Source organism: Ornithorhynchus anatinus, chromosome 7 (assembly GCF_004115215.2).
Source record: "Ornithorhynchus anatinus isolate Pmale09 chromosome 7, mOrnAna1.pri.v4, whole genome shotgun sequence".
Taxonomy (NCBI): Eukaryota; Metazoa; Chordata; class Mammalia; order Monotremata; family Ornithorhynchidae; genus Ornithorhynchus; species Ornithorhynchus anatinus.
This window is the reverse complement of record NC_041734.1, coordinates 73,894,590-73,913,750: the sequence shown is the minus strand read 5'-3', so window position 1 is coordinate 73,913,750 and position 19,161 is coordinate 73,894,590. Positions and strand designations below refer to the sequence as shown.

The window sequence follows — 19,161 nt, the reverse complement described above, 5'->3', positions numbered from 1 at the left end:
CGCTCTGACTGTTTGGCCCCAAGTGCCCCGTACAGTGCTCTGCCCACAGGATGCTCTCAGTAAATACCTCACCACCCAGCAGACACTCTGCCCTTTTGAAGGGTAATTCTCCCAAACCCGGTGCTGTTGTGGGGGTACCAAATGGATCCTGGGCATGCTTTGCAGTGAAATCCCAGGACTTGGCCTGGCCTGCCCTGCCCTGGAGAAAAAAAACTATTTCATATTTCAAGTGTTTATCTCTTCAGCATTTGAGTGTTTTGAAAGATGAATATCTGATGATAACCAGGGCCTCAGGCAACAGGAGAAAACACTTACCCCTGTCCCAGTCTTAGCAACCTTCCCCCTATCTTGTTTGCTGTAATAATGTTTAATTAATATAATAAGGCTTGTGCAAGGAGGAAAACATTCTTATTTTTATAAACCAGTCTGGATTTTTCATTTCATTCCTGCCCCATGAGATTTTCTCCAATTAATTGGCCGTCTTAAAGTAACGCAAGCAAAACTGGGTTAGGAGAGGGAAAGAGGGGCAATGAGGGAACTGGGGGAGGTTGAGGGTAATTTGGCAGAAATTTGGGCTGGCTTGCAAAAGGAAGAAGGGAAAGCCTGGAGCGTGGAGGCTTTGGTGAGGTTTTTCTGGTCGTTCTTATTCAGAGCCTCACTCGTCTTTCCAAGAGCAGTACCCCCATCTCTTTTTCCTGAACAGTTTCTCTGTCTGCTGCATCTCAACTAAACCTGCAGAAGCGAGGAGCTATTCTCAGCAGACATTGAATCTGGCTGCTTTCTCTCCCCAGCCCGCTACTGCTTCTCATCCTCCTCTCCCCCTTTGGACTTTCAGCTCCTTGTGGGCAAGGAACTTGTCTCACACCCCTACCATGTCTTCCCAAATGCTTAATGAAATGCATGGCACCCAGTGGGTGCTCAACAAATATAACTGCTGTAGTGCTTGGCACATAGTAAGCACTTAACAAATACCATTATTATTATTATTATTATTACTACTCCCCACGTTCTCCACTCCCCTTTTCCATCTCCCGTTTCTCCTCTTGCTTTCATTTTTCTCACTTGTAGCACTCCAGGCAAATCAACTTCTAGCTGGGGCTTGGGAGGTTTGTGTTTTCCTGAGCACTTAATACAATGCTCTGCACACAGTAAGCACTCAAGAAATGCCAGTGATTGATTGATTGAATGATTGATTCACTCAATCATTCAGGCTTTGACTTCTCCTAGTTGATTGCTGAGGCAGTCCAGGTTGGGCGAGAAGCCAACATTTGTTGTATGGAAGGGACAGCAGAAGAACGAGTCTAGAAGATACTAACCTGATTATCTTTTGTATCTACCACAGCATTTAATACAGTGCCTGGCAGATAGGAAGCAATTAACAAGTATCATTTTTTTTAAAAAACCCAAAACCTGATTACTTAGTGTCTACCTCAGCGCTTAGAACAGTGCTTGACACGTAGTAAGCATGGAACAAATACCATAGCTACCATGAAGTCTCATTTTGCTCTCGCCTTTTAGATAGAACATAGCTCCTTTTCCTTTCCCATCCCTTAAAAGAAATCCCTGGAGGTTAGAAATACCCTCTTCTAACCTGCTAAATGGGAAACAAAATAGCTGTATTGTTCACGTGTTCACGCCTCCTTCCCTCTGATGATTTTCTGATCGCCCCTGAATTTGACTTTTCCTTATGAAGCTCACCGTCAGGCCTCAAGCAAGAAATGATGGAAAAAAGCCCTTCTGTTCAGGGTGGTCTTTTCTTCAGCAAAATCAGGCCCTGAGGGTAAGCAGTTGGGAGAAAGGAAACAGCTGTGCTTAGTTTAGGGGCAGGGCAAATGCTAATGGGGTTCAGAGTTGCTGGCAACCTCTAAACCCAGCCTTGAAGTTTGTCGGTGTTACCAAGCGCGATGCCATTTCGCAAAAGAAGGAATTGAAATATCCTTTGAGGGCCGGGGGCCATGTTTCACCATCCCCCTTTATTAGATAGAAAAACAAAAATGATTAAATTTGAAGAGAGCCACCCTCCTTGAGTCAAATGATAGAGAGAGGGAGAGGAGGAAGCAGAAAAATAGAGAAAAACAATAACGGAGAGAACGGAAATAGCCATTTTGAAATAGCATCTAGAGGACAGTTGATTAGAAGTGTCTGTAGAAACAACCCAAATTCCTTAGATATTTTCTGTTTTAGAGTGTGTGTGTTTTATTTTCTCTTTAAGCATACAATTATTTCTGTTCTTTTGGCACCCGTAAGGGCTGCTTGAGGCTGACAAGACACCCACTGATTTCATTCCACTACTCTGTTTTCCAAATATGCTCCGGGCCGATCCCAATTTCTTTTTTTAGCCCTTGTGGTTAGCAGCAGAGATTTTCCTTTCCAGCATCCTCTTGAATTCTCCTTCCCGTCCCGGGTCCCCCACCCCCCAACCCTCCCCACACACCCATTAGAGGTTCAGTGACTCCTGCCGGTAAGGACAGCGCATCCTCCCGTCTCCAAAACTCCCCAGAAACCCATCGCGGATCCAGCTGTTTTCCCGCTCTCGGAGGGGTAATGGTAACTGCAGCTCTCTCGGCCGGGTCCCTCGGAGGGGACTCGTGGGCTTTTCCTGTAGACTTTGTTCAGCTCCCCATGCCGGAGCAGAGCTCCACCTCAGCTCCCGGGAGGAAGTTTACGATGCTTCTGATGAGGTCAGACTCCTGGCCTCGGCGAGATCAGAAAAGAGATCAGAGATGAGCTCCCGTTCCGGAGGCCAACGGGCATAACCGGGTCACCCTGCAGAAGGGGTCTCTGCTTCTTAGATCCAGGCAGCCTCTTTTACGGCTCGGTGAAAATCACAGAGCAAGAAAGTGGAAGGATGACTATCTCTTGGGTGACTTTTGTTCAGGCTGGTACTCAAGCCTGAAGCAGCATGACCTAGTGGAAAGAGAATGAGATTGAGAGTCAGAGGACTTGGGTTCTAATCCCAGCTCTGCCACTTGTCTGCTGTATGACCTTGGGCTAGTCACTTAGCTTCTTTGTACCTCAGTTACCTCATCTGCAAAATGCAGATTAAGACAGTGAGCCCCACGTGGGACATGGACTGTGTCCAACCTGATTATCTTGTAAGTGCTAAGTACAGTGCCTGGCACATGGTAAAGTGCTCAGCAAGTACCACAATCATTATTGTTATTACTACTTAGAATCTAAAGCCTGGTTGAGTCAGGGACTGTCTGACCTCAGTGATTTGTACCGCAATACTTAATCCAGCACTGGGTACCAAGTAAGTGATTAACCAATATCACAATTAATTATTAAATGCTTACTATGTCAGTCAGTCACTCTATTTATTGAGTGCTTACTGTTCATTCATTCAATAGTATTTATTGAGCACTTACTATGTGCAGAGCACTGTACTAAGCGCTTGGAATGTACAAATCGATAACAGGTAGAGACAGTCCCTGCCCTTTGACGGGCTTACGGTCTAATTGGGGGAGACGGACAGACAAAAGCAATAGCAATAAATAGATTCAAGGGGATGAACATCTCATTAAAACAATAGCAAATAAATAGAATCAAGGTGATGTACATCTCATTAACAAAATAAATAGGGTAATGAAAATATATACAGTTGAGCGGATGAGTACAGTGCTGAGGGGAGGGGAAGGGAGAGGGGGAGGAGCAGAGGGAAAGGGGGGAAAAGAGGACTTAGCTGGGGGGGAGGTGAAGGGGGGGTAGAGGGGGAGCAGAGGTAAAAGGGGGAGCTCAGTCTGGGAAGGCCTCTTGGAGGAGGTGAGCTCTAAGTAGGGTTTTGAAGAGGGAAAGAGAATTAGTACTGTGTGCAGAGCACTGTACTAAGCACTTGGGAAAACACAATATAACAATACTATGTGCCAACCTCTGTGGTAGGCACTGCGTTAGATCTAAGAAAGTCCGATCAGAGTCCTTGTCCCACATAGGGTGGTAGGAAGAGCAGATATCTTATCCCCAATTTCATAGATGAGGAAATTGAGCATGGAGAGCTTAAAGAACTCAGGCCCGAGAGCCAGAAGATCTGGGTTCTAATCCCAAATCTGTCACTTGTCTGCTATGTGACCTCAGGCGAGTTATTTAACTTCTCTGTGCCTCAGTTTCCTCATCTTTAAAATGGGTATAAAATTCCTATTCTGACCTACCTAGACAGAGAACCCCATATGAGACAGGGAACTGCCTGACCTGATTTTTTGTATCTACCCCAGTGCTAAATACTGTGCTTGGAACACAGTAGGTACTTAACAAAAAGCACAATTATTGCCATTGTCATTGTTAAAACCTCAAATTAGGAGGTGCATGGGTGACACGTTCCCTCCCCACAAGGAGCTTACGCTCCTTAATGGGGGAGACAAATATAAAAACCTATAGAACAAGAGAGCTCAAAAAAGAAAAGAGGAAACATCTTTACATGAGTGCTAAGGAGGGTGTTAATAAATTTGTAAGTGCTACAATTGGCTGAAGGGAAGATATGGCTCAGGGTGGTGGGAAATTAATCAGGGTAAACTTGTTGGAGGAGGAGGAGGAGGAAGAGGTGGGATTTTTGGGGGGATTGGAATGTGTGGAGAGCTGTGGAACCTTCATTCTACTAGGGGCAGAGCTGGGACTCAAGCCTAGTTCTCCAGACTTCCAATCCTGTGCTCTTTCACTAGACCACATGGAGTTTGGGGGAATGTGTTTTCCAGTTATCGTCCGTTATTGAGCACACACAATGAATTGAGTGCTGGATTGAATAAACAGTGAGGTGGTATTTTTTGCGCTGGATATGCCCACATTCTAAAAGAGACAGTGCACCAACTCAGGAACTTCTAAGGGACAGAGCAGGAACCAATATGGGAACTGTGAGCTGGCATGGCCTAGTGGAAAAAGCTCGGGCCTGGGAGTCAGAGGACCTGGGTTCTAATCCCAGTTCTGCCAGTTGCCTGTTGTGACCTTGGTCAAATCACATCACTTCTCTGTGCCTCAGTTCCCTCAACTGTAAAAAGGGAATTAAGTACCTATTCCCTCTCCTACTTAGACCGTGAGCCCCTTAAGGGTCAGGGACTGTGTCCAACCTAATCAACTTGTACCTACCCCAGTGTTTAGAACAGTGTTTGACATATAGTAAGCACTTATAAAAAAAATTTACCACAGCACTTAGTACAGTACCTGGAACATAGTAAGTGCTTAACAAATACCATGAAAAAGAAAACAACTCTACCACATGGTTCTTTCCCAAGCACCTAGCAGAGTGCTCAGCACACAGTAAGTGCTCATTAGATACCATTTGTTGATTGAATGGCAAGAAGATTGACGCCCCATTCAACTCATTTGGGTTATCCAAGGTCCTCAAGGGGCTTAAGACAAGTTCCTTGGAAGTGAACATTAAGGATCCCATGTATGGTAGCCGAGATACATTTCTAAGCTGTGGCAGAATGAATGTTCCCTTTTGGATTACTTCAGATCAAGAAAGGAGAAGATATAGTAATAATAATAATAATAATTGTGGTATTTTTTAAGTGTTCATTTTGTGCCAAGCACCGCTAATATCTGTCTCCTCCTCTAGACTATAAACTTATTGCAGGCAGGGAACATGTCTGCCGATTCAGTTGTATTTTACTCTTCCAAGGGCTTGGTACCATGCTTTGCACACAGTGAGTGCTCAATAAATACCACTGGCTGATTGATTGTACTGTGTGTGGGGGTTGGAACAAGGTAATTAAGTTGGGCATAGTCTAGGGATCCAAGATGGAGCTGTTCAGAATGGTGTTTCGTTATGGAAGGATGTACACATTTGGTAAGGAGGTCATCTGTTTAGAGGTCAGAAGAGTCAAAACCTTTGCTAGGAGTTCAGATCCTAAGTGCATCTGGGAGTTTTACATTCTGCAGTTTTGCAGGTGAACCTTATAGGTGCTTTACATATGGTCTGTGGGGTGTGAGCAATAAGCTCTTTGATTCCTCTGCTAGAGGTTGATTTTGATCAGCGAGCAGCAGGTTGAGCTTCTGGTTAAATTCCACCAAACTGAAAGTTAGCGTCAGTGAGCCATCAAGGGAATTACGCCAGAAGATTTTGTCGTGTTTGTGAGAGTGTAGGTGGATGTAGGTGGGTGTGGGGGGTGGGAAGTTTGCAAGCAAGGCAAGAAAAGTAATTGTAAAAGTAATTTGTGGGTGGGGTTGATTTTTTGATTGATTTGATTCTGATGGGAGACGAGGCGGGCAGTTGAAGACTAGATTTCGGGTGGATGGAGTTACCTTTGAATCAGAGACTAGGAAAGACCAGGGTACAGCCCTTAAAATTCAGTTTGCTGCTGCTTTGAAAGCGATGGACTATATATTAGAGAAGCAGCATGGCGTAGTAGATAGAGCACGGGCTTGGGAGTCAGAAGGTCTTGAGTTCTAATTCCAGCTCTGTCACTTGTCTGCTGAGTGACCTTGGGCAAGTCACTTCACTTCTCTATCCCTCAGTTACCTCATCTGGAAAATGGGGATTGAGACTGCGAGCCCCACGTGGGACAGGGACTGTATCCATCCCCACTCGCTGTATCTACCTCAGGGTTTAGTACAGTACCTGGCACATCGAAAGCACTTAACAAATACCTTAATATATTAATTAAGCAAAGTGCAGCGGTAGAAGCTGTGGAAGGTAGGGAGGCTGTCGTTGGAGCTGTTGATCTACTATAGAACGACAACAAAAAATCACTGGCTTTGCAGGAAAGACAGCAGAAGCGATTGGATGATCTTACTTACCCTGAAAAGTGGTGGACGGAGGTCTGTGATGATGAGAGAGTCAGAGAGACAGGAAAGTGGAGATGTGCGGAGGCTCAGTGAGAAGCGAGGGTTTGGGGGGAAGGAAGACCCCCAAAAGCCCCTGGGACCAAGGGCTGTTCACACTCCATGAGTCAGGGTATCGGGGAGCCCTGGGGACGCACTGCTGGAATTGTTCAGAGTTAATGTTTACCTTCTCTGGATGCTAATTTGGGGATCGGAGCCAAGTCGATTGACCTTGAGAGACCAAATGAGGCCTGACTCATGTTCTAAGCGTGACCTGCAGGGCGAGGCTACCTCTTCTGTGGCACTAAATGTTCTTTCAGATGGCTGCGCCAGTAGGAGGGCAGGACGCTAGCCAGGCGATGTATGTGCTGGACAGATGGTGTGTTTGGGTTTCCAATAGCCAGGAGGGTGAGACTGATGATTTATTTTGAGATTTGGTAAGGTGCAGATACAATCAATTCCATTCCTGTGTGGCTAGCAGTAGTCACACGTTCCCGCTGCTCTCGTTCAACTGAATCCAGATGCAGACGTAAATCTTCAGGTAACCTGCTAACAGAGCCTCCTTCAGAGGCAGAGCCGTGCATGGGGCTACGACGCCCGGGCAGACCTGTCCTTTAAGTGACCTCTCTGACCATCTGAACCACTCCCCTGTGATCATCTCCTCCGGCTCAGGGGCGACGGCGAGGATCCGGCGCAGTGCCTCAAAAGTGGCTCTAGGTCTACCTTCCACGGCATTTTAGTCCCCGAATCCATTCCCTTTCAGTGCCGCTCCCTTTGCTGGAAGCCACCCGCAATCGTTCCATTGGTCATATTTATTGAGTGCCCACCCTGTGGAGAGCACTGTACTAAGTGCTTGGGAAAGAACAGTATAACAGAGTTGGTAGACACATTTCCAGTCTAGAGGGGGAGACAGACACTGAGATGAATAAATACATTTCGGGTATGTACATAAGTGAATAAAGGGAGCAGCTCCAAATGCAAAGATCACGCAGAAGGAAGTGAGAGAAGAGGAAATGGGGGCTTAGTCTTGAAGTGCCAGTTTCCAAGCGCTTAGTAGAGTGCTCTGCACATAGAGCTCAATAAATACGATTGAATGAATTGCAGAATTTTACAAGATGGTAACCATGTTATCAATTAATGGCCTTTTGTTATTATTATTATTATTAGAGCAGTGGGGGTATTACCCTTTCAGGGACAGTTAGACTTAAGCCTGCTGCTCCGCCCCAGGATCGGTGTTGTCTTTTTTAGCAGCCTCCTTGCCATTGCCCCCACTTACCATTAAGTGGCTAGGATACCGGGCTGCCATCTTTCATTCGATAGTATTTTTTGAGCGCTTACTATGTGCAGAGCACAGTACTAAGCGCTTGGAATGTATAAATCGGTAACAGATAGAGACAGTCCCCGCCCTTTGACGGGCTCTGAAAAATCAGTTGGTCAGAGAGGCTGGACATGAACCCCAGAAAGAAGATGTGAACTTGAGCTCTCCCTAGGAGCAGTCTATCAATCAATCAGTCGATCAAAGGCATTTATTGAACTCCTATTATGTGCTTGTTAGAGGTCCAGTTCCCTCTTCCCCACAGCTGCTTAGCACGTTTTCAAAGGCGAAGGGTCAGTGACTAACACCGGAATACACTGGACCACAGAGAAGCAGCGTGGTACAGAGAAGCAGCGTGGTACAGTGGAAAGAGCACGGGCTTGGGAGTCAGAGTTCATGGGTTCGAATCCCGGCTCCGCCACTTGCCAGCTGTGTGACTTGGGGCAAGTCACTTAACTTCTCTGTGCCTCAGTTACCTCATCTGTAAAATGGGGATTAAAACCGTGAGCCCCACGTGGGACAACTGATTACCTTGTATCCCCCAGCGCTTAGAACAGTGCTTTGCACATAGTAAGCGCTTAACAAATACCACCATTTTAAATATGGGGGCAGTCCATCCTAACGACCGCTTCATCTCTATCCCCTGATTCTTTGGGTGGACAAGAGCTGATGTAGGAAGTGAGGGTAGCCACGCAATAGTGCTAATAGTTCCAGTACTGGTACGCTTATTGTATTGGGAGTGTTTAATGAGGGCAGCAACACAATAATCCTAATAGCCTGAGCGTTGGTATGCTTATTATAGTAGTAGTAGTAATAATAATAATATTGATGGTATTTGTTAAATGCTTACTATGGGCCAGACACCATACTAAGCACTGGGGTGGATATAAGGAAATTAAGTTGGACACAACCTCTGTCCCATTTGGGGCTCGCACTCTTAATCCCCATTTTACAGATGAGGTAACTGAGGCCCAGAGAAGTGAAGTGACTTGCCCAAGGTCACACAGCAGATATGTGGGGGAGCTAGGATTAGAACCCAGGTCCTTCTGAGTCCCAGGCCAGTGCTCTATCCACTAAGCCACACCATTGAGTTACATCCGTTCCCACCCATCAGTGTGCCCTTTGTACAGTCAGTCAGATGCCCCGCGAGTTGGGATTTGCCGGTTGCAGAGAACCGCCAGCACCCGTTTCTTAGCCGGTCTGGGTGACGTAGCCTCCCACAGTATTTGGAATGCGAGATCCTACTTGGTATTTGGTTTCTATTTGGAATCAAACAGCAATTAAAGCCATTCTCCAAAAAAACATTTGGAAAGGAAAATCCCTAATTTTCTAGGATATTTTTATTCTGCGTGAACCTCAGGAAGCTCAGTCTAGAGCTCCCAACCCCCAGTGCTCATTAGTAATAATGATGGGGTTATTGTTATCGATGGAGCCGCGGGTGGTCTGCATCTCCACATGAGGCAACCGAGGGCCCGGCTCCCTGGACTTGCTGAGGAAGTGGGTGGGAGATAAACATGGTTGTCGATATACTCTGTCAAGCAATCGATCAGTGGCATTATTTATCGAGTGCTTACTGTGAGCAGAGCACCGTACATTGTTCCCGATTGTCTTCAGTGAGATACGACAACGTTTTGTGGATGTGGGGTCGATCCGATGGGTTTCGTTTGGACAGAACTACTGCCAAGATTACCTTCTGCAGGTAGTAGGAGTTATAGTGGTAGGATTTATTCATCACTTACTGAGTGCAGAGCACCGCACTAAACACTGGGAAGAGTTAGGGGGAATTAGACATAGCCCCCCAACTTGCCAGGGGCTCAGAGTCTAAAAAGAAGGTGGGGAAGGGTTTGGTGACAGACACAGTTAGGAATGATGAAATAATATAAATACAAAACAACATGAAAGGTCAGAGTCCAACAAGCTGGTCAAGGCTAGAAGAACAGACGGTCTTGGGGTAGGTAGGGGGAGGATGATAATTTCTGATTTAATAACCACCGTTGTCCTGCAAGATGTTGCCTGGGGAAAGGCAGGTCACCCACCCTCCGCCCCGGCCCTTCTTCTCTCCCTCCCCTCTGTCCACCCCCTGCCCTGTTTGACTGGCTCCGGAACTGAAAACCAGGGTCGGGACAAACGCTAACGTGAGATCTGGGGTCCGGGTTTGTTTCTGGCAGACGGCAACCATTATTTGAAGCTGCAGAGCGGTGGAAGGAGAGAGAGTCAGTCCGGCCGGCTCGTCAGCCCCCCGCTCCACTTGCCCAGACTCCCCCTCTGCATGGAATTCCAGTACCGCGCCACAGGTGGGAGTGGAACCACCCTGCAGGTGGTGAGGGAGACGAGCCAGGAGAATAAACTCCTGTGGATTGTCCGGGACGACCAAGGCAGCCAGTGGAGACAAGGACGGATCATCCTGCCCAGTAATGAGATGGAGTATCAGGTGAGGTGATAAAGGCAGATTTGTGTGTGGAGATCTGAGGGAATTTTTGCGATCCTTATTTCAACGTTTCAAAGGGCCGTGCCCATTCATCATTAGGGAACGCTGTTAAGCGCCGCTGTTTTCATTGTGTTTCGCGTGTTGCCGTGGTAACCAAATGACACTCTTATTTGTTATTCAGAATGTGCCTATCGGTACACCCAGACTTGTTCTTTGTTCCCCCTATTGCCTTTCATATCGATGAGATCTTCTCCAACAAATGTATTTTCCTCTCCATTTTATTTTAGATTATCTTCAGGTAGTCTGACAAAGGAGGCACAAAAGCCCGTGAAATAAACACAAACAAAACTTCCATTCACAGAGCAGAATAGACGCCTCATTCTTAAGGTTTTGAGGAAGAAACCCAAACGGCCCATTCTGCTGTGGCTTAATGAAGACAATTGTCGGGAAGGAGAGTGGAAGCCATGGGGTTGGGGGGGGCGGGAGGGGCGGTATGTGGTGTTTATGTGTGTGTGTGTGTGTGTGTGTGTGTGTGTGTGTATACACGTGCACATGTGTGAACATGTCCCCAAGCCTGCAGTAACTTAATCAGCCCTTTCTCAGGCTCCATTCCACAGAGTGGGAAACTGAGGCCCAAGGTAGCATAAGTGACTCTAGCCGAAAGTCAGACAAAAGTAGACACAGTGTGGACTAAATGACGAAGGACCATTCAAAGGATTAACCTTCTCCTTCCCAGCCAAGGAGCAGCAACAGATGGTCGGTATGGCAGCCAACTGCTTTCTTGGCTTGCCAGAGGACATGTGCTAGTTTGCGGAGAACCTGTGGAGGGAGAGAAAGCGAGCGAGAGCGCTCGTCTCTGGGGTGCTTTGGAGGGTGTTTTCCACCTGGTAGAAGTGGTACAACCAGGAGGAAAATCTCCCCGAAGCAAAGCAGACTGTGCTCCACATTCACATATTCCCCTGGTCCATTCCTTTTCTCTGACTAGAAGAGACTTAACTTGCAAATGAGCTTCCAGCGCCCAACTTGATTTATGTATGATTTATGAGGAAACTAGCTCTGGTTCATCTTCCCTTTTCTTTTCCATGACACACTTACTCTTCTTTTACTAAGCAGGTCCTAGTCGCCGGACATCAAAATCAGTCACCTTGTTTTTCTTATTCCCTTAAGTACGTATTTGAGTTGAACAAATTCTTTTCCAATTAAGATTCCAAGTTCTTTACCATGTGGCCTGCAGATGTGAACCAGGTGCAAAAACCTCACTCGTGCGCCGGGGCTCCATAGGAAGCTTGGAACTGTTTGGTTGTTTGGGTACAGAAGCCTAAGCTCACCCTGGCATTCGTTCTGCTTGCTTCCTAGATTGCATTCGAGGGAGTCGTAGGCAAGGGCCATTCGGGAGAGATCGCCATCGACGATATCCGGATAGACACTGATATCCCCTTGGAGAATTGCATGGGTACGTAAACACCTGTCTGGCCCTGGAATACTTGAAACCAGGTGGGCTGTCACTGTTCTCCACAGTAGAAATATGCTCAGAGACCAATTGGATGCTTCGCCTTCCGGGTTCTTAGATATGTTGCCCAAGTTCAAGGGCTTTAGAGGAGTATTAGGAGTACTGGTATTTATTGAGCACCTACTAAATGCAGTGCACTGTGCTAGGCACTTGAGAAGAAGCTCATGTTCCTGTTCTAATGGGAGAGAAAGAAATATTCACAGTGAAATCAGAGGAAGTTAAAGGAAAAAGGAGGGAGAAGTGGCTCTATAGAATGGTAACTTCCCATTAGAGTGGTCGAGTGTTTACTATGTGCCAAGCACTGTACTAAGTGCTGGGGTAGAAACAAGATAATCTGGTCGGTTGACAGTCTAAGTAGGAAGGAGTAGGATTTAATCACCATTTTTCAGACGAGGTGACTGAGACCCAGAAAGGTTAAGTGACTCGTCCAAGGTCAAACAGCCGACAAGTGGAGGAACGGGGATTAGAACCCAGGTCCTTTGAATGCCATGCCCTTTCCACTAAACCTCTTTCTAAACCCCAGCTTAGAAGGGATCGCAGAAGCTTGTGTCTGAAACTGCAGGTGAGGGTTCTTCTCTCTTCATTAGAGTCTGGGGTAGCCAGTGGGTGGCTGAATGGAAGCTGAACCCAAGCCAAAACGGGCATTACAATAAGCTTATGGGACTTCAGGTGGTCCAGACCACATTATTTGACGCTAGCTTTTAGCAAGGAAAATTCTAGAGGACGAAAACCAACTGCCAATCAGGATTACATGCTCAGAGGAGCTGATGGATTTAATGGAAGCCTTTGCTAGCAGGCAAAAGGAGTTTGCATGTTAGAAAAGAATGATAACGCAATTACTCAAGAGATTCTTTTGGCCAAATTAATTACAGTGCAATTTCGAGTGAGGATGATTTATTTTAGCATGAAGAGGATGTCTGAACAGATCCTGAAAATATGCATTTTGCCCACTAATGAAGAGGTAAATAGAAATGTCATAAGATCACACAAGTGTGCTACTGGGTCAGCCAGGAACACCGAGTCCAAGTTCATCAGGAAACAAGGGGAAATCAGAACCCTTATTATAGGCCTCAGGAGCCCAGTATAATATACTGCATAATGCTCCTACCTTGGGTACCCTACCCTTGTTCTGCCTAATAGTCTGATGTCAGAGCCATAAAACCAACTGATTGTGATAAAATTACAATGTTGAGGGAAGGATAGGTGGCCTTGAGAAGGGATTAGAATCCCTATTCCTCCTGAGAAGTCAGCCACTCTCCAAGTAATTTTCTAGGCACAACTGTCGTGATGTGTGACCATGAGGTCAGCAGCATCTGGAATTAGGTGGTCCCTTTGGGTTCATCCCAGGCATCCGTCGCCAAAAGTGATCCAGGCTCTGAGGAATGGATCAGTAGTGAAGAACTGACGACAGTTCACTGGCGCATCTCTCCATCGATGAGGGAGACTGTGTTCTAAAGAGACTCTGAGAGCCTGATGAGGCATTAACATTATTATTGTCTAATGAAAAGACAGACGACACAACCCCATCCCCACCCCTCCCACCCCCGGATCTCACTATGGTGACATTTGAGAACCGTGGTTTATGAGCTGTATGACTTTGGGCAAGTCACTTAACTTCTCTGTGCCTCAGTTACCTCATCTGTTAAATGAGGATTAATCATAATAATAATAGTAATGGTGGTATTTAAGTGCTTACTATGTGCAAAGCACTGTTCTAAGCACTGGGGGGATACAAGGTGATCAGGTTGTCCCACGTCGGGCTCACGGTTTTCATCCCCATTTTACAGATGAGGTAACTGAGGCACAGAGAAGTGAAATGACTTGCCCAAAGTCACACAGCTGGCAAGCAGCGGAGCCGGGATTAGAACCCATGACCTCTGTGTGAGCTCCACGTGGGACAGCCTCATTACCATGTATCTACCCCAGCGCTTAAAGCAGTGCTTGGCACATAATAAGCGCATAAAGACCATTATTAGTAGTAGTAGTAGTATGGCACAGGAGAGTTCTCAGAAATGAAGTTACCATTATTTAGGTAAACTCATTATGCACAAAGAATGTGTCTGCTAACTCTCTTGTACGCTTCCAAGCGCTTAGAACAGTTCTCCGTGCATAATAAGTACTCAATAAATACCATTGATTGATTAGGTGCTCATGAAATAGTACTGACTGACTGATCCTTTCACTTTCCCACTCTTCCATCCCTCTCTCTAAACTGTGGCCTCTTCTTTTTTTCTTTTTCTTTTGCAGAACCCATCGCAGCTTTTCCAGGTGAGACTTTTCCAGGTAACACCACATTTTGGGGTTTAACTTTCTATATGAATGGGAGAAAATCTTGTCAAGGGTGTGCGGTCATTAAGTTGGGAAAACAGGTGATGAGCATCTCAACGGTGGACAACACTGGTGACGGCCCTGCTTTCCGGATCATAGAGGGCATTAGGTTCTACGCAGCCTTCTATAATTAAAGTTTAGAAGCACATAATAGAGACAAATAGGTAGTGGATAAACCTCTCAGCCTTTCACTGCCCAACAGGGAGCCACAAGGCTTAAAATTTATGAGTGGTGAGGGAGGAGGAGCTGGGGGCAGCTTGAACAACAACAACCAAAAAAAGCGCGAGCAAGTTAAAAGAGAAACGAGGTGGTAGTGATTTATTTTAGTCTGACAGTGGTTTCTTTGTAGTTCCAGAGTGCCAAGTCTGTGGTCTCAATTAGCTGAGAGAGTAAGGTCCAGTGGCAGGTGATTTTGTGAAACGGAATGATTAAATATGTAGATTGAGGACAATTCAAGGGGCGGTTACAGATTCCGGAATGGTCACTTAGTGAAGATAATGGGGGAGAAGGGGTACTTTTAAGGTCTCAAAGTAGGAGATTTGAAGTCAGGATTGGAAAATAGGAAGTGGCATTTTTGTCCTTATTGAAGCCGATAGAGAGTAAAGCAGTGGCAAAAATGTTTATAAAAAGGACACTAATCCTACATAGAATAATCAGTATCAACCAATCAGTCGAATTTATTGAATTACATTGACACTGTCCCGAGAGCTAGGGAGAGAGCACAGTCCCAATCCTCAAAGAGTTTACAATCTAGCAGGATTCCAGGCCCTTCCCATTCTGATACAGATTGTTTGGAAATTTGATAATCCAGTTAGTTGATTCTGCTGCTAATAATTGTGGCATTTGCTAAGCACTTACTATGTGCCAAGCACTGTACTAGGTGCTGGGGTGGATACAAGCAAATTGGGTTGGAGACAGCCCCTGTCCTTCATGGGGCTTAGAAAGCCCTCCTCCTCTGAAAAGAAATGAAGAGCAAGCCCAGTCCCAAGAATTCTTTCCTAGCCACAGAATCTGCCTACGATAATTACGGTAACGATCAAACGGCTGCTGGGCTCTGAGCACTGAGCTAAGCGTAGGGCGTAGATACGGATAAAGCAGTTGAGGTCCACTAAGCTATCACATTTGCTCTCTGGCTCTGGTGCTGATTTCAACGTATAAACCACACCAACCCCCTCCACTCTAGTTTCGGTCTTTATTAGTTTCCTGTTGCATGAGAACAGTTGCATAATGTAGTTGTTCGCTGTTGAAGCTTCCTGGATATTGAGATGGATAGCCTTTCGTAAGGAGAAAGTCATTGCTACGTTGATAGTCTAGACTGGTTATCGTGACCCCCGCTAGACTGCCAAACTCATGACTAGACAAGAAATATAAAGTTTCCTCCTGATTTGTCCCTCTGGGTGCTGTTTAACTTGCAAAGTTGTAGCATTCCGATGGTGACTCCGAAGAGGAAGAGAAAGCAATAATACTTCCAGGCAGAATGTGCCAGTATCTTCTAAACTCCCTCTCTCTCCCTGCCAAGATGCAGGGTAGAATGGCTAAGTGCTTAGAGATCCTTTGGTGGCAAGGTCACTGTAATCGTGACTTCTAAATGGTGACTAGGATTTCTCTGAATTTAAGGCTGTCCAATTTTGATGATGGTTATATTTTAGTTCTTACCTTCAGGATTCACAGTTGAGGCTGTCTTGGAAAAATTCACTTCTTTATTTGTTGATCAATTCACCTGGCTATCATTTAGCCTTTGAGTCGCCAAGCCTCTATGAAAAGATGGTACAATACTTTCCAGTAATGGCCCCCAAACACGGCACTGTTGTACGCTCAAGTGCTCTGGACCATGACTGACAAGTGCTCTAGTAAGTGCTTTACTTTTCGAAGCGAATAAACAAACTGGGGCACGCGCGCGTCGGTGTGTTTACATGAGACTTAGCAGTTGAGTCGTGTTCCTTTTTTTAAAAAAAATAAATAAATATTTTCAGCGGCAGCAGCAGTGCTTCTTTTGCCAAAAGTAATACATGGCTTGGAGACTCGAAGGTCGGGTTTCAGTGTGGCCGAACTGTCTAGAAGGACCGGCCTCGTTTGAGGGAAGCACGATGGTTCTCAAGGAGCCTGAGCAGTCCAGGAAGGTCCCTACTTTTAGATTAGATCCGCCCCGTCTCTTTGCCAGGATGAGTGACTTTGAAAGAGGGAAGAAAGGCAGGAGAGCGTTGATCTCTTGCTTTATTTTTATTATTATTATGGTATTTATTAAGCGCTTACTTGTGCACGGGCACTGTACTAAGCACTGGGGTGGATACAAGCAAATCAGGTTGCTTCCGATGTATTTTCCCGATCACTTAGTTCAGGGCGAGCAATTAGCAGGCACTCAATAAATATGGTGGTCATTGTAAATGGGGATGGCATTATGGGTTACCGCTTGAGGTCAGTGATTGTACTCTGGAACCTCAGGGTGAGGAATGGGCTCTGCTTTTAACATCTTGCTCTCCACTCTTGAAACATTAAGGAAACTTGGAGCCTGGTTGGCAACCCACTCCTCTCCCTGGCCTTTCTCCACCTACACAGGAATGAACCTGGTGTTAACCTTAGATTGACTAAATTCAGCTCTCTCTAAGTCCCAGCGTGTGATGCTGAGGTTGGATTTAAGGGGAGTACTGCTCCGCTGGAGGAAGAGCTTGCATATTACTGATGGCAGCTTCTGCTGTATCAAAGGAGGGTCCCCTAGGAGAACGTTTTAATTTATGCACATGTGGTTCTCCCCTGCCCCCAGCGTTCTGGGTCAAGAAAACAGGGCAGCCCTCAGATCTGGGGAGATTGGAGAACTGAGGTGAATCATGAAAGGGAAGAGCAACGAAAACCCAGTGACGTTTACTCACAAAACAAACACGGTAGAAATACTGACCTGTGGAGGTGAAAGTTCGTAGCCCTGGGGCAAGAGCTGATTTGTGGTGGATGGTTCCATGAGGCTATTCAAGTGAGAGAGCACTGAGGCTACCTCTCGTCCACATTTAAATCACAAAATTTCCCCTCCTGTAAGTCTTGTGGGAGCTGGATGGGAGGTAAATATTAAACCAGTCAGTTTCCTTGGGTCCCAATCTGAAAAGGCTCTTTTTTGAAATTTAGAGTCTTTCCCAAGTAGATTTTCAGAATTTTGTTCACCCGCCCCATCCCCAAACACCCCCAAATGATAATTAGCTTTTTGTTGAAATTGTCCTGAAATTCCATGGGGGGCTATGGACCAGTATGATGGGGTTTGCATATGGGGAAGGGGGAGGGGGCGGGGGTGGATGTGAGTGGTAGAGAGTGTGATGGGCGAGGCAGCAGAGAGACTATAAAATGTCAAATGTATTTTTTTTTCCATCTACTTTGTTTTTTTGGCGTGAATCACATGTGAACTCACAGTGTTCTTGGATTATGCATTACAACAATTGAACCCACAAAAAGATAGGTGCATCAAATAAGTACCTATTTTATGAAAAAAGCTCTAAAGGATGAAAATAGGTCTGTATGCAGGAAAAAACCTGGGAGGAAGAAGAGGAAAGTAATGTATTAAAGTGAGGAATTATTACCCCTCAGCTAATATAAAAATGAACAAATGAAGGAATTAAAGAAGGATAATAATAAAGTGAAAGGGTGTAAGGTAATAGCAGTGGCATGTAATTAGAGGATTCGGGTTATTTTTAGCAGTCAACTGTGTAAGTGAGAACTATTGTTCATGTTTTAGCCTAGGTTTGTTTAAACGATGCAGTGGTAGAGGAATGTGCTCTCTTCTTTAGCCATCCAGGCTGTGTGTTCTCCAGACTTAAAATCTTCACTTGAAGAAAATGGAATGATTATTAGAGTGAAACGATAGAGAGGCTGTGGGGGGAGAAGGAAAAGGGAAGGTGGAGGAGAGCAGAAACAGTTGGGATGCTAGCTAATCAGGCTCTTCCAGTGATTTACTGTGCAGACATCACATTTTCCTTCTAGTAACTTACTGTCTTATCTGAAAGTGAACCGTATAACATTTGCAAGGCTTCCAAGAATGATGGGAGGATTAATTAATGTTCTAAAGTGATCCTTTGATGAAAGGCGCTAAGTGCCACAAAGTATTACTGATATAGGTCAGTGTTTCAGATAGGTGTGTCTGTGTGTGTGAGAGGGAGAGAGTATAAGAGAGAGAGAGAGGGAGAGAGAGAATTCTCTCCCTCCCACTTCTCCAGCTGCCTGATTAAGAATAGGTGTTGCTGAGCAAAGAAGCATGGAGAGCAGATATGTGTAAACTGGATAACTACTTGACTGACATTGTTTGCTTTGGGAGACATTGGTGGGTTATGTCTGAGATTCATTTGTACATGGTACCCCCTCAAAGAGGGTTGGTGAATTCCCTTTAGTTTACCATTAATCTAAACAGCTGCCAAGGTCAGTTTGTCTGAGGCAGGAGAAGTTTTTTTCATGGATGTCTCCATTTTCCATGAGCAGAAAGAGCAATCCACTGAGTTTTTTTTAAAAAAAACAAAAAACAAAAAAAACAAAGCTAGCTCATGGATGGAGGAGAGACAAATTACTCATCTAGCCATTGATCTGAATTTAGGGACGATGTAGACTTGGAAGAACAGGCTAGCTTCCGGCGGCTGTGATTAGAACTGTAACGTTCTCATTCCTGCCCTTCTCAAGCAGCAAACAGAGATCTAAGGGAGATATTTGCATCATTAGTCATTTTTCAGGACAGTTTGTACTTTTACATTCTCTCGGAAGAGATCAGTGAATTGTTACTCTGTCCTTGCTTTTCCACCACCATTTGTAAACTTTGTGCCCCATAAAAAAAAAAAATCCATTGTTTAATCCAGACAATTAAAC

The 19,161-nt window shown here is 45.5% G+C and overlaps 1 protein-coding gene and 1 long non-coding RNA gene across 6 annotated transcripts in view; one reads left to right on the top strand and one right to left on the bottom strand.

The window, feature by feature from the left end:
* The window catches only part of NRP2 (neuropilin 2), a 138,806-nt gene that overhangs the window by 88,357 nt on the left and 31,288 nt on the right, over positions 1–19,161 (top strand). For 3 of the 5 annotated variants that reach the window (XM_016227234.3, XM_007666678.4, XM_007666680.3), the window contains exons 13-15: positions 10,234–10,496; positions 11,850–11,946; positions 14,251–14,271. In XM_016227234.3, coding sequence (XP_016082720.1) covers positions 10,234–10,496; positions 11,850–11,946; positions 14,251–14,271 — 381 coding nt within the window. Of the gene's footprint in view, positions 1–10,233; positions 10,497–11,849; positions 11,947–14,250; positions 14,287–19,161 lie in introns of all 5 variants that reach the window. The other 2 variants (XM_029069931.2, XM_029069932.2) reach the window with 1 other exon arrangement.
* On the bottom strand, positions 2,172–6,895 carry LOC114813335. Its single transcript, XR_003761055.2, has 2 exons — positions 6,727–6,895; positions 2,172–2,907 (listed from the first exon to the last, which is right to left on the bottom strand). It is a non-coding gene; the product is annotated as an uncharacterized LOC114813335 (long non-coding RNA).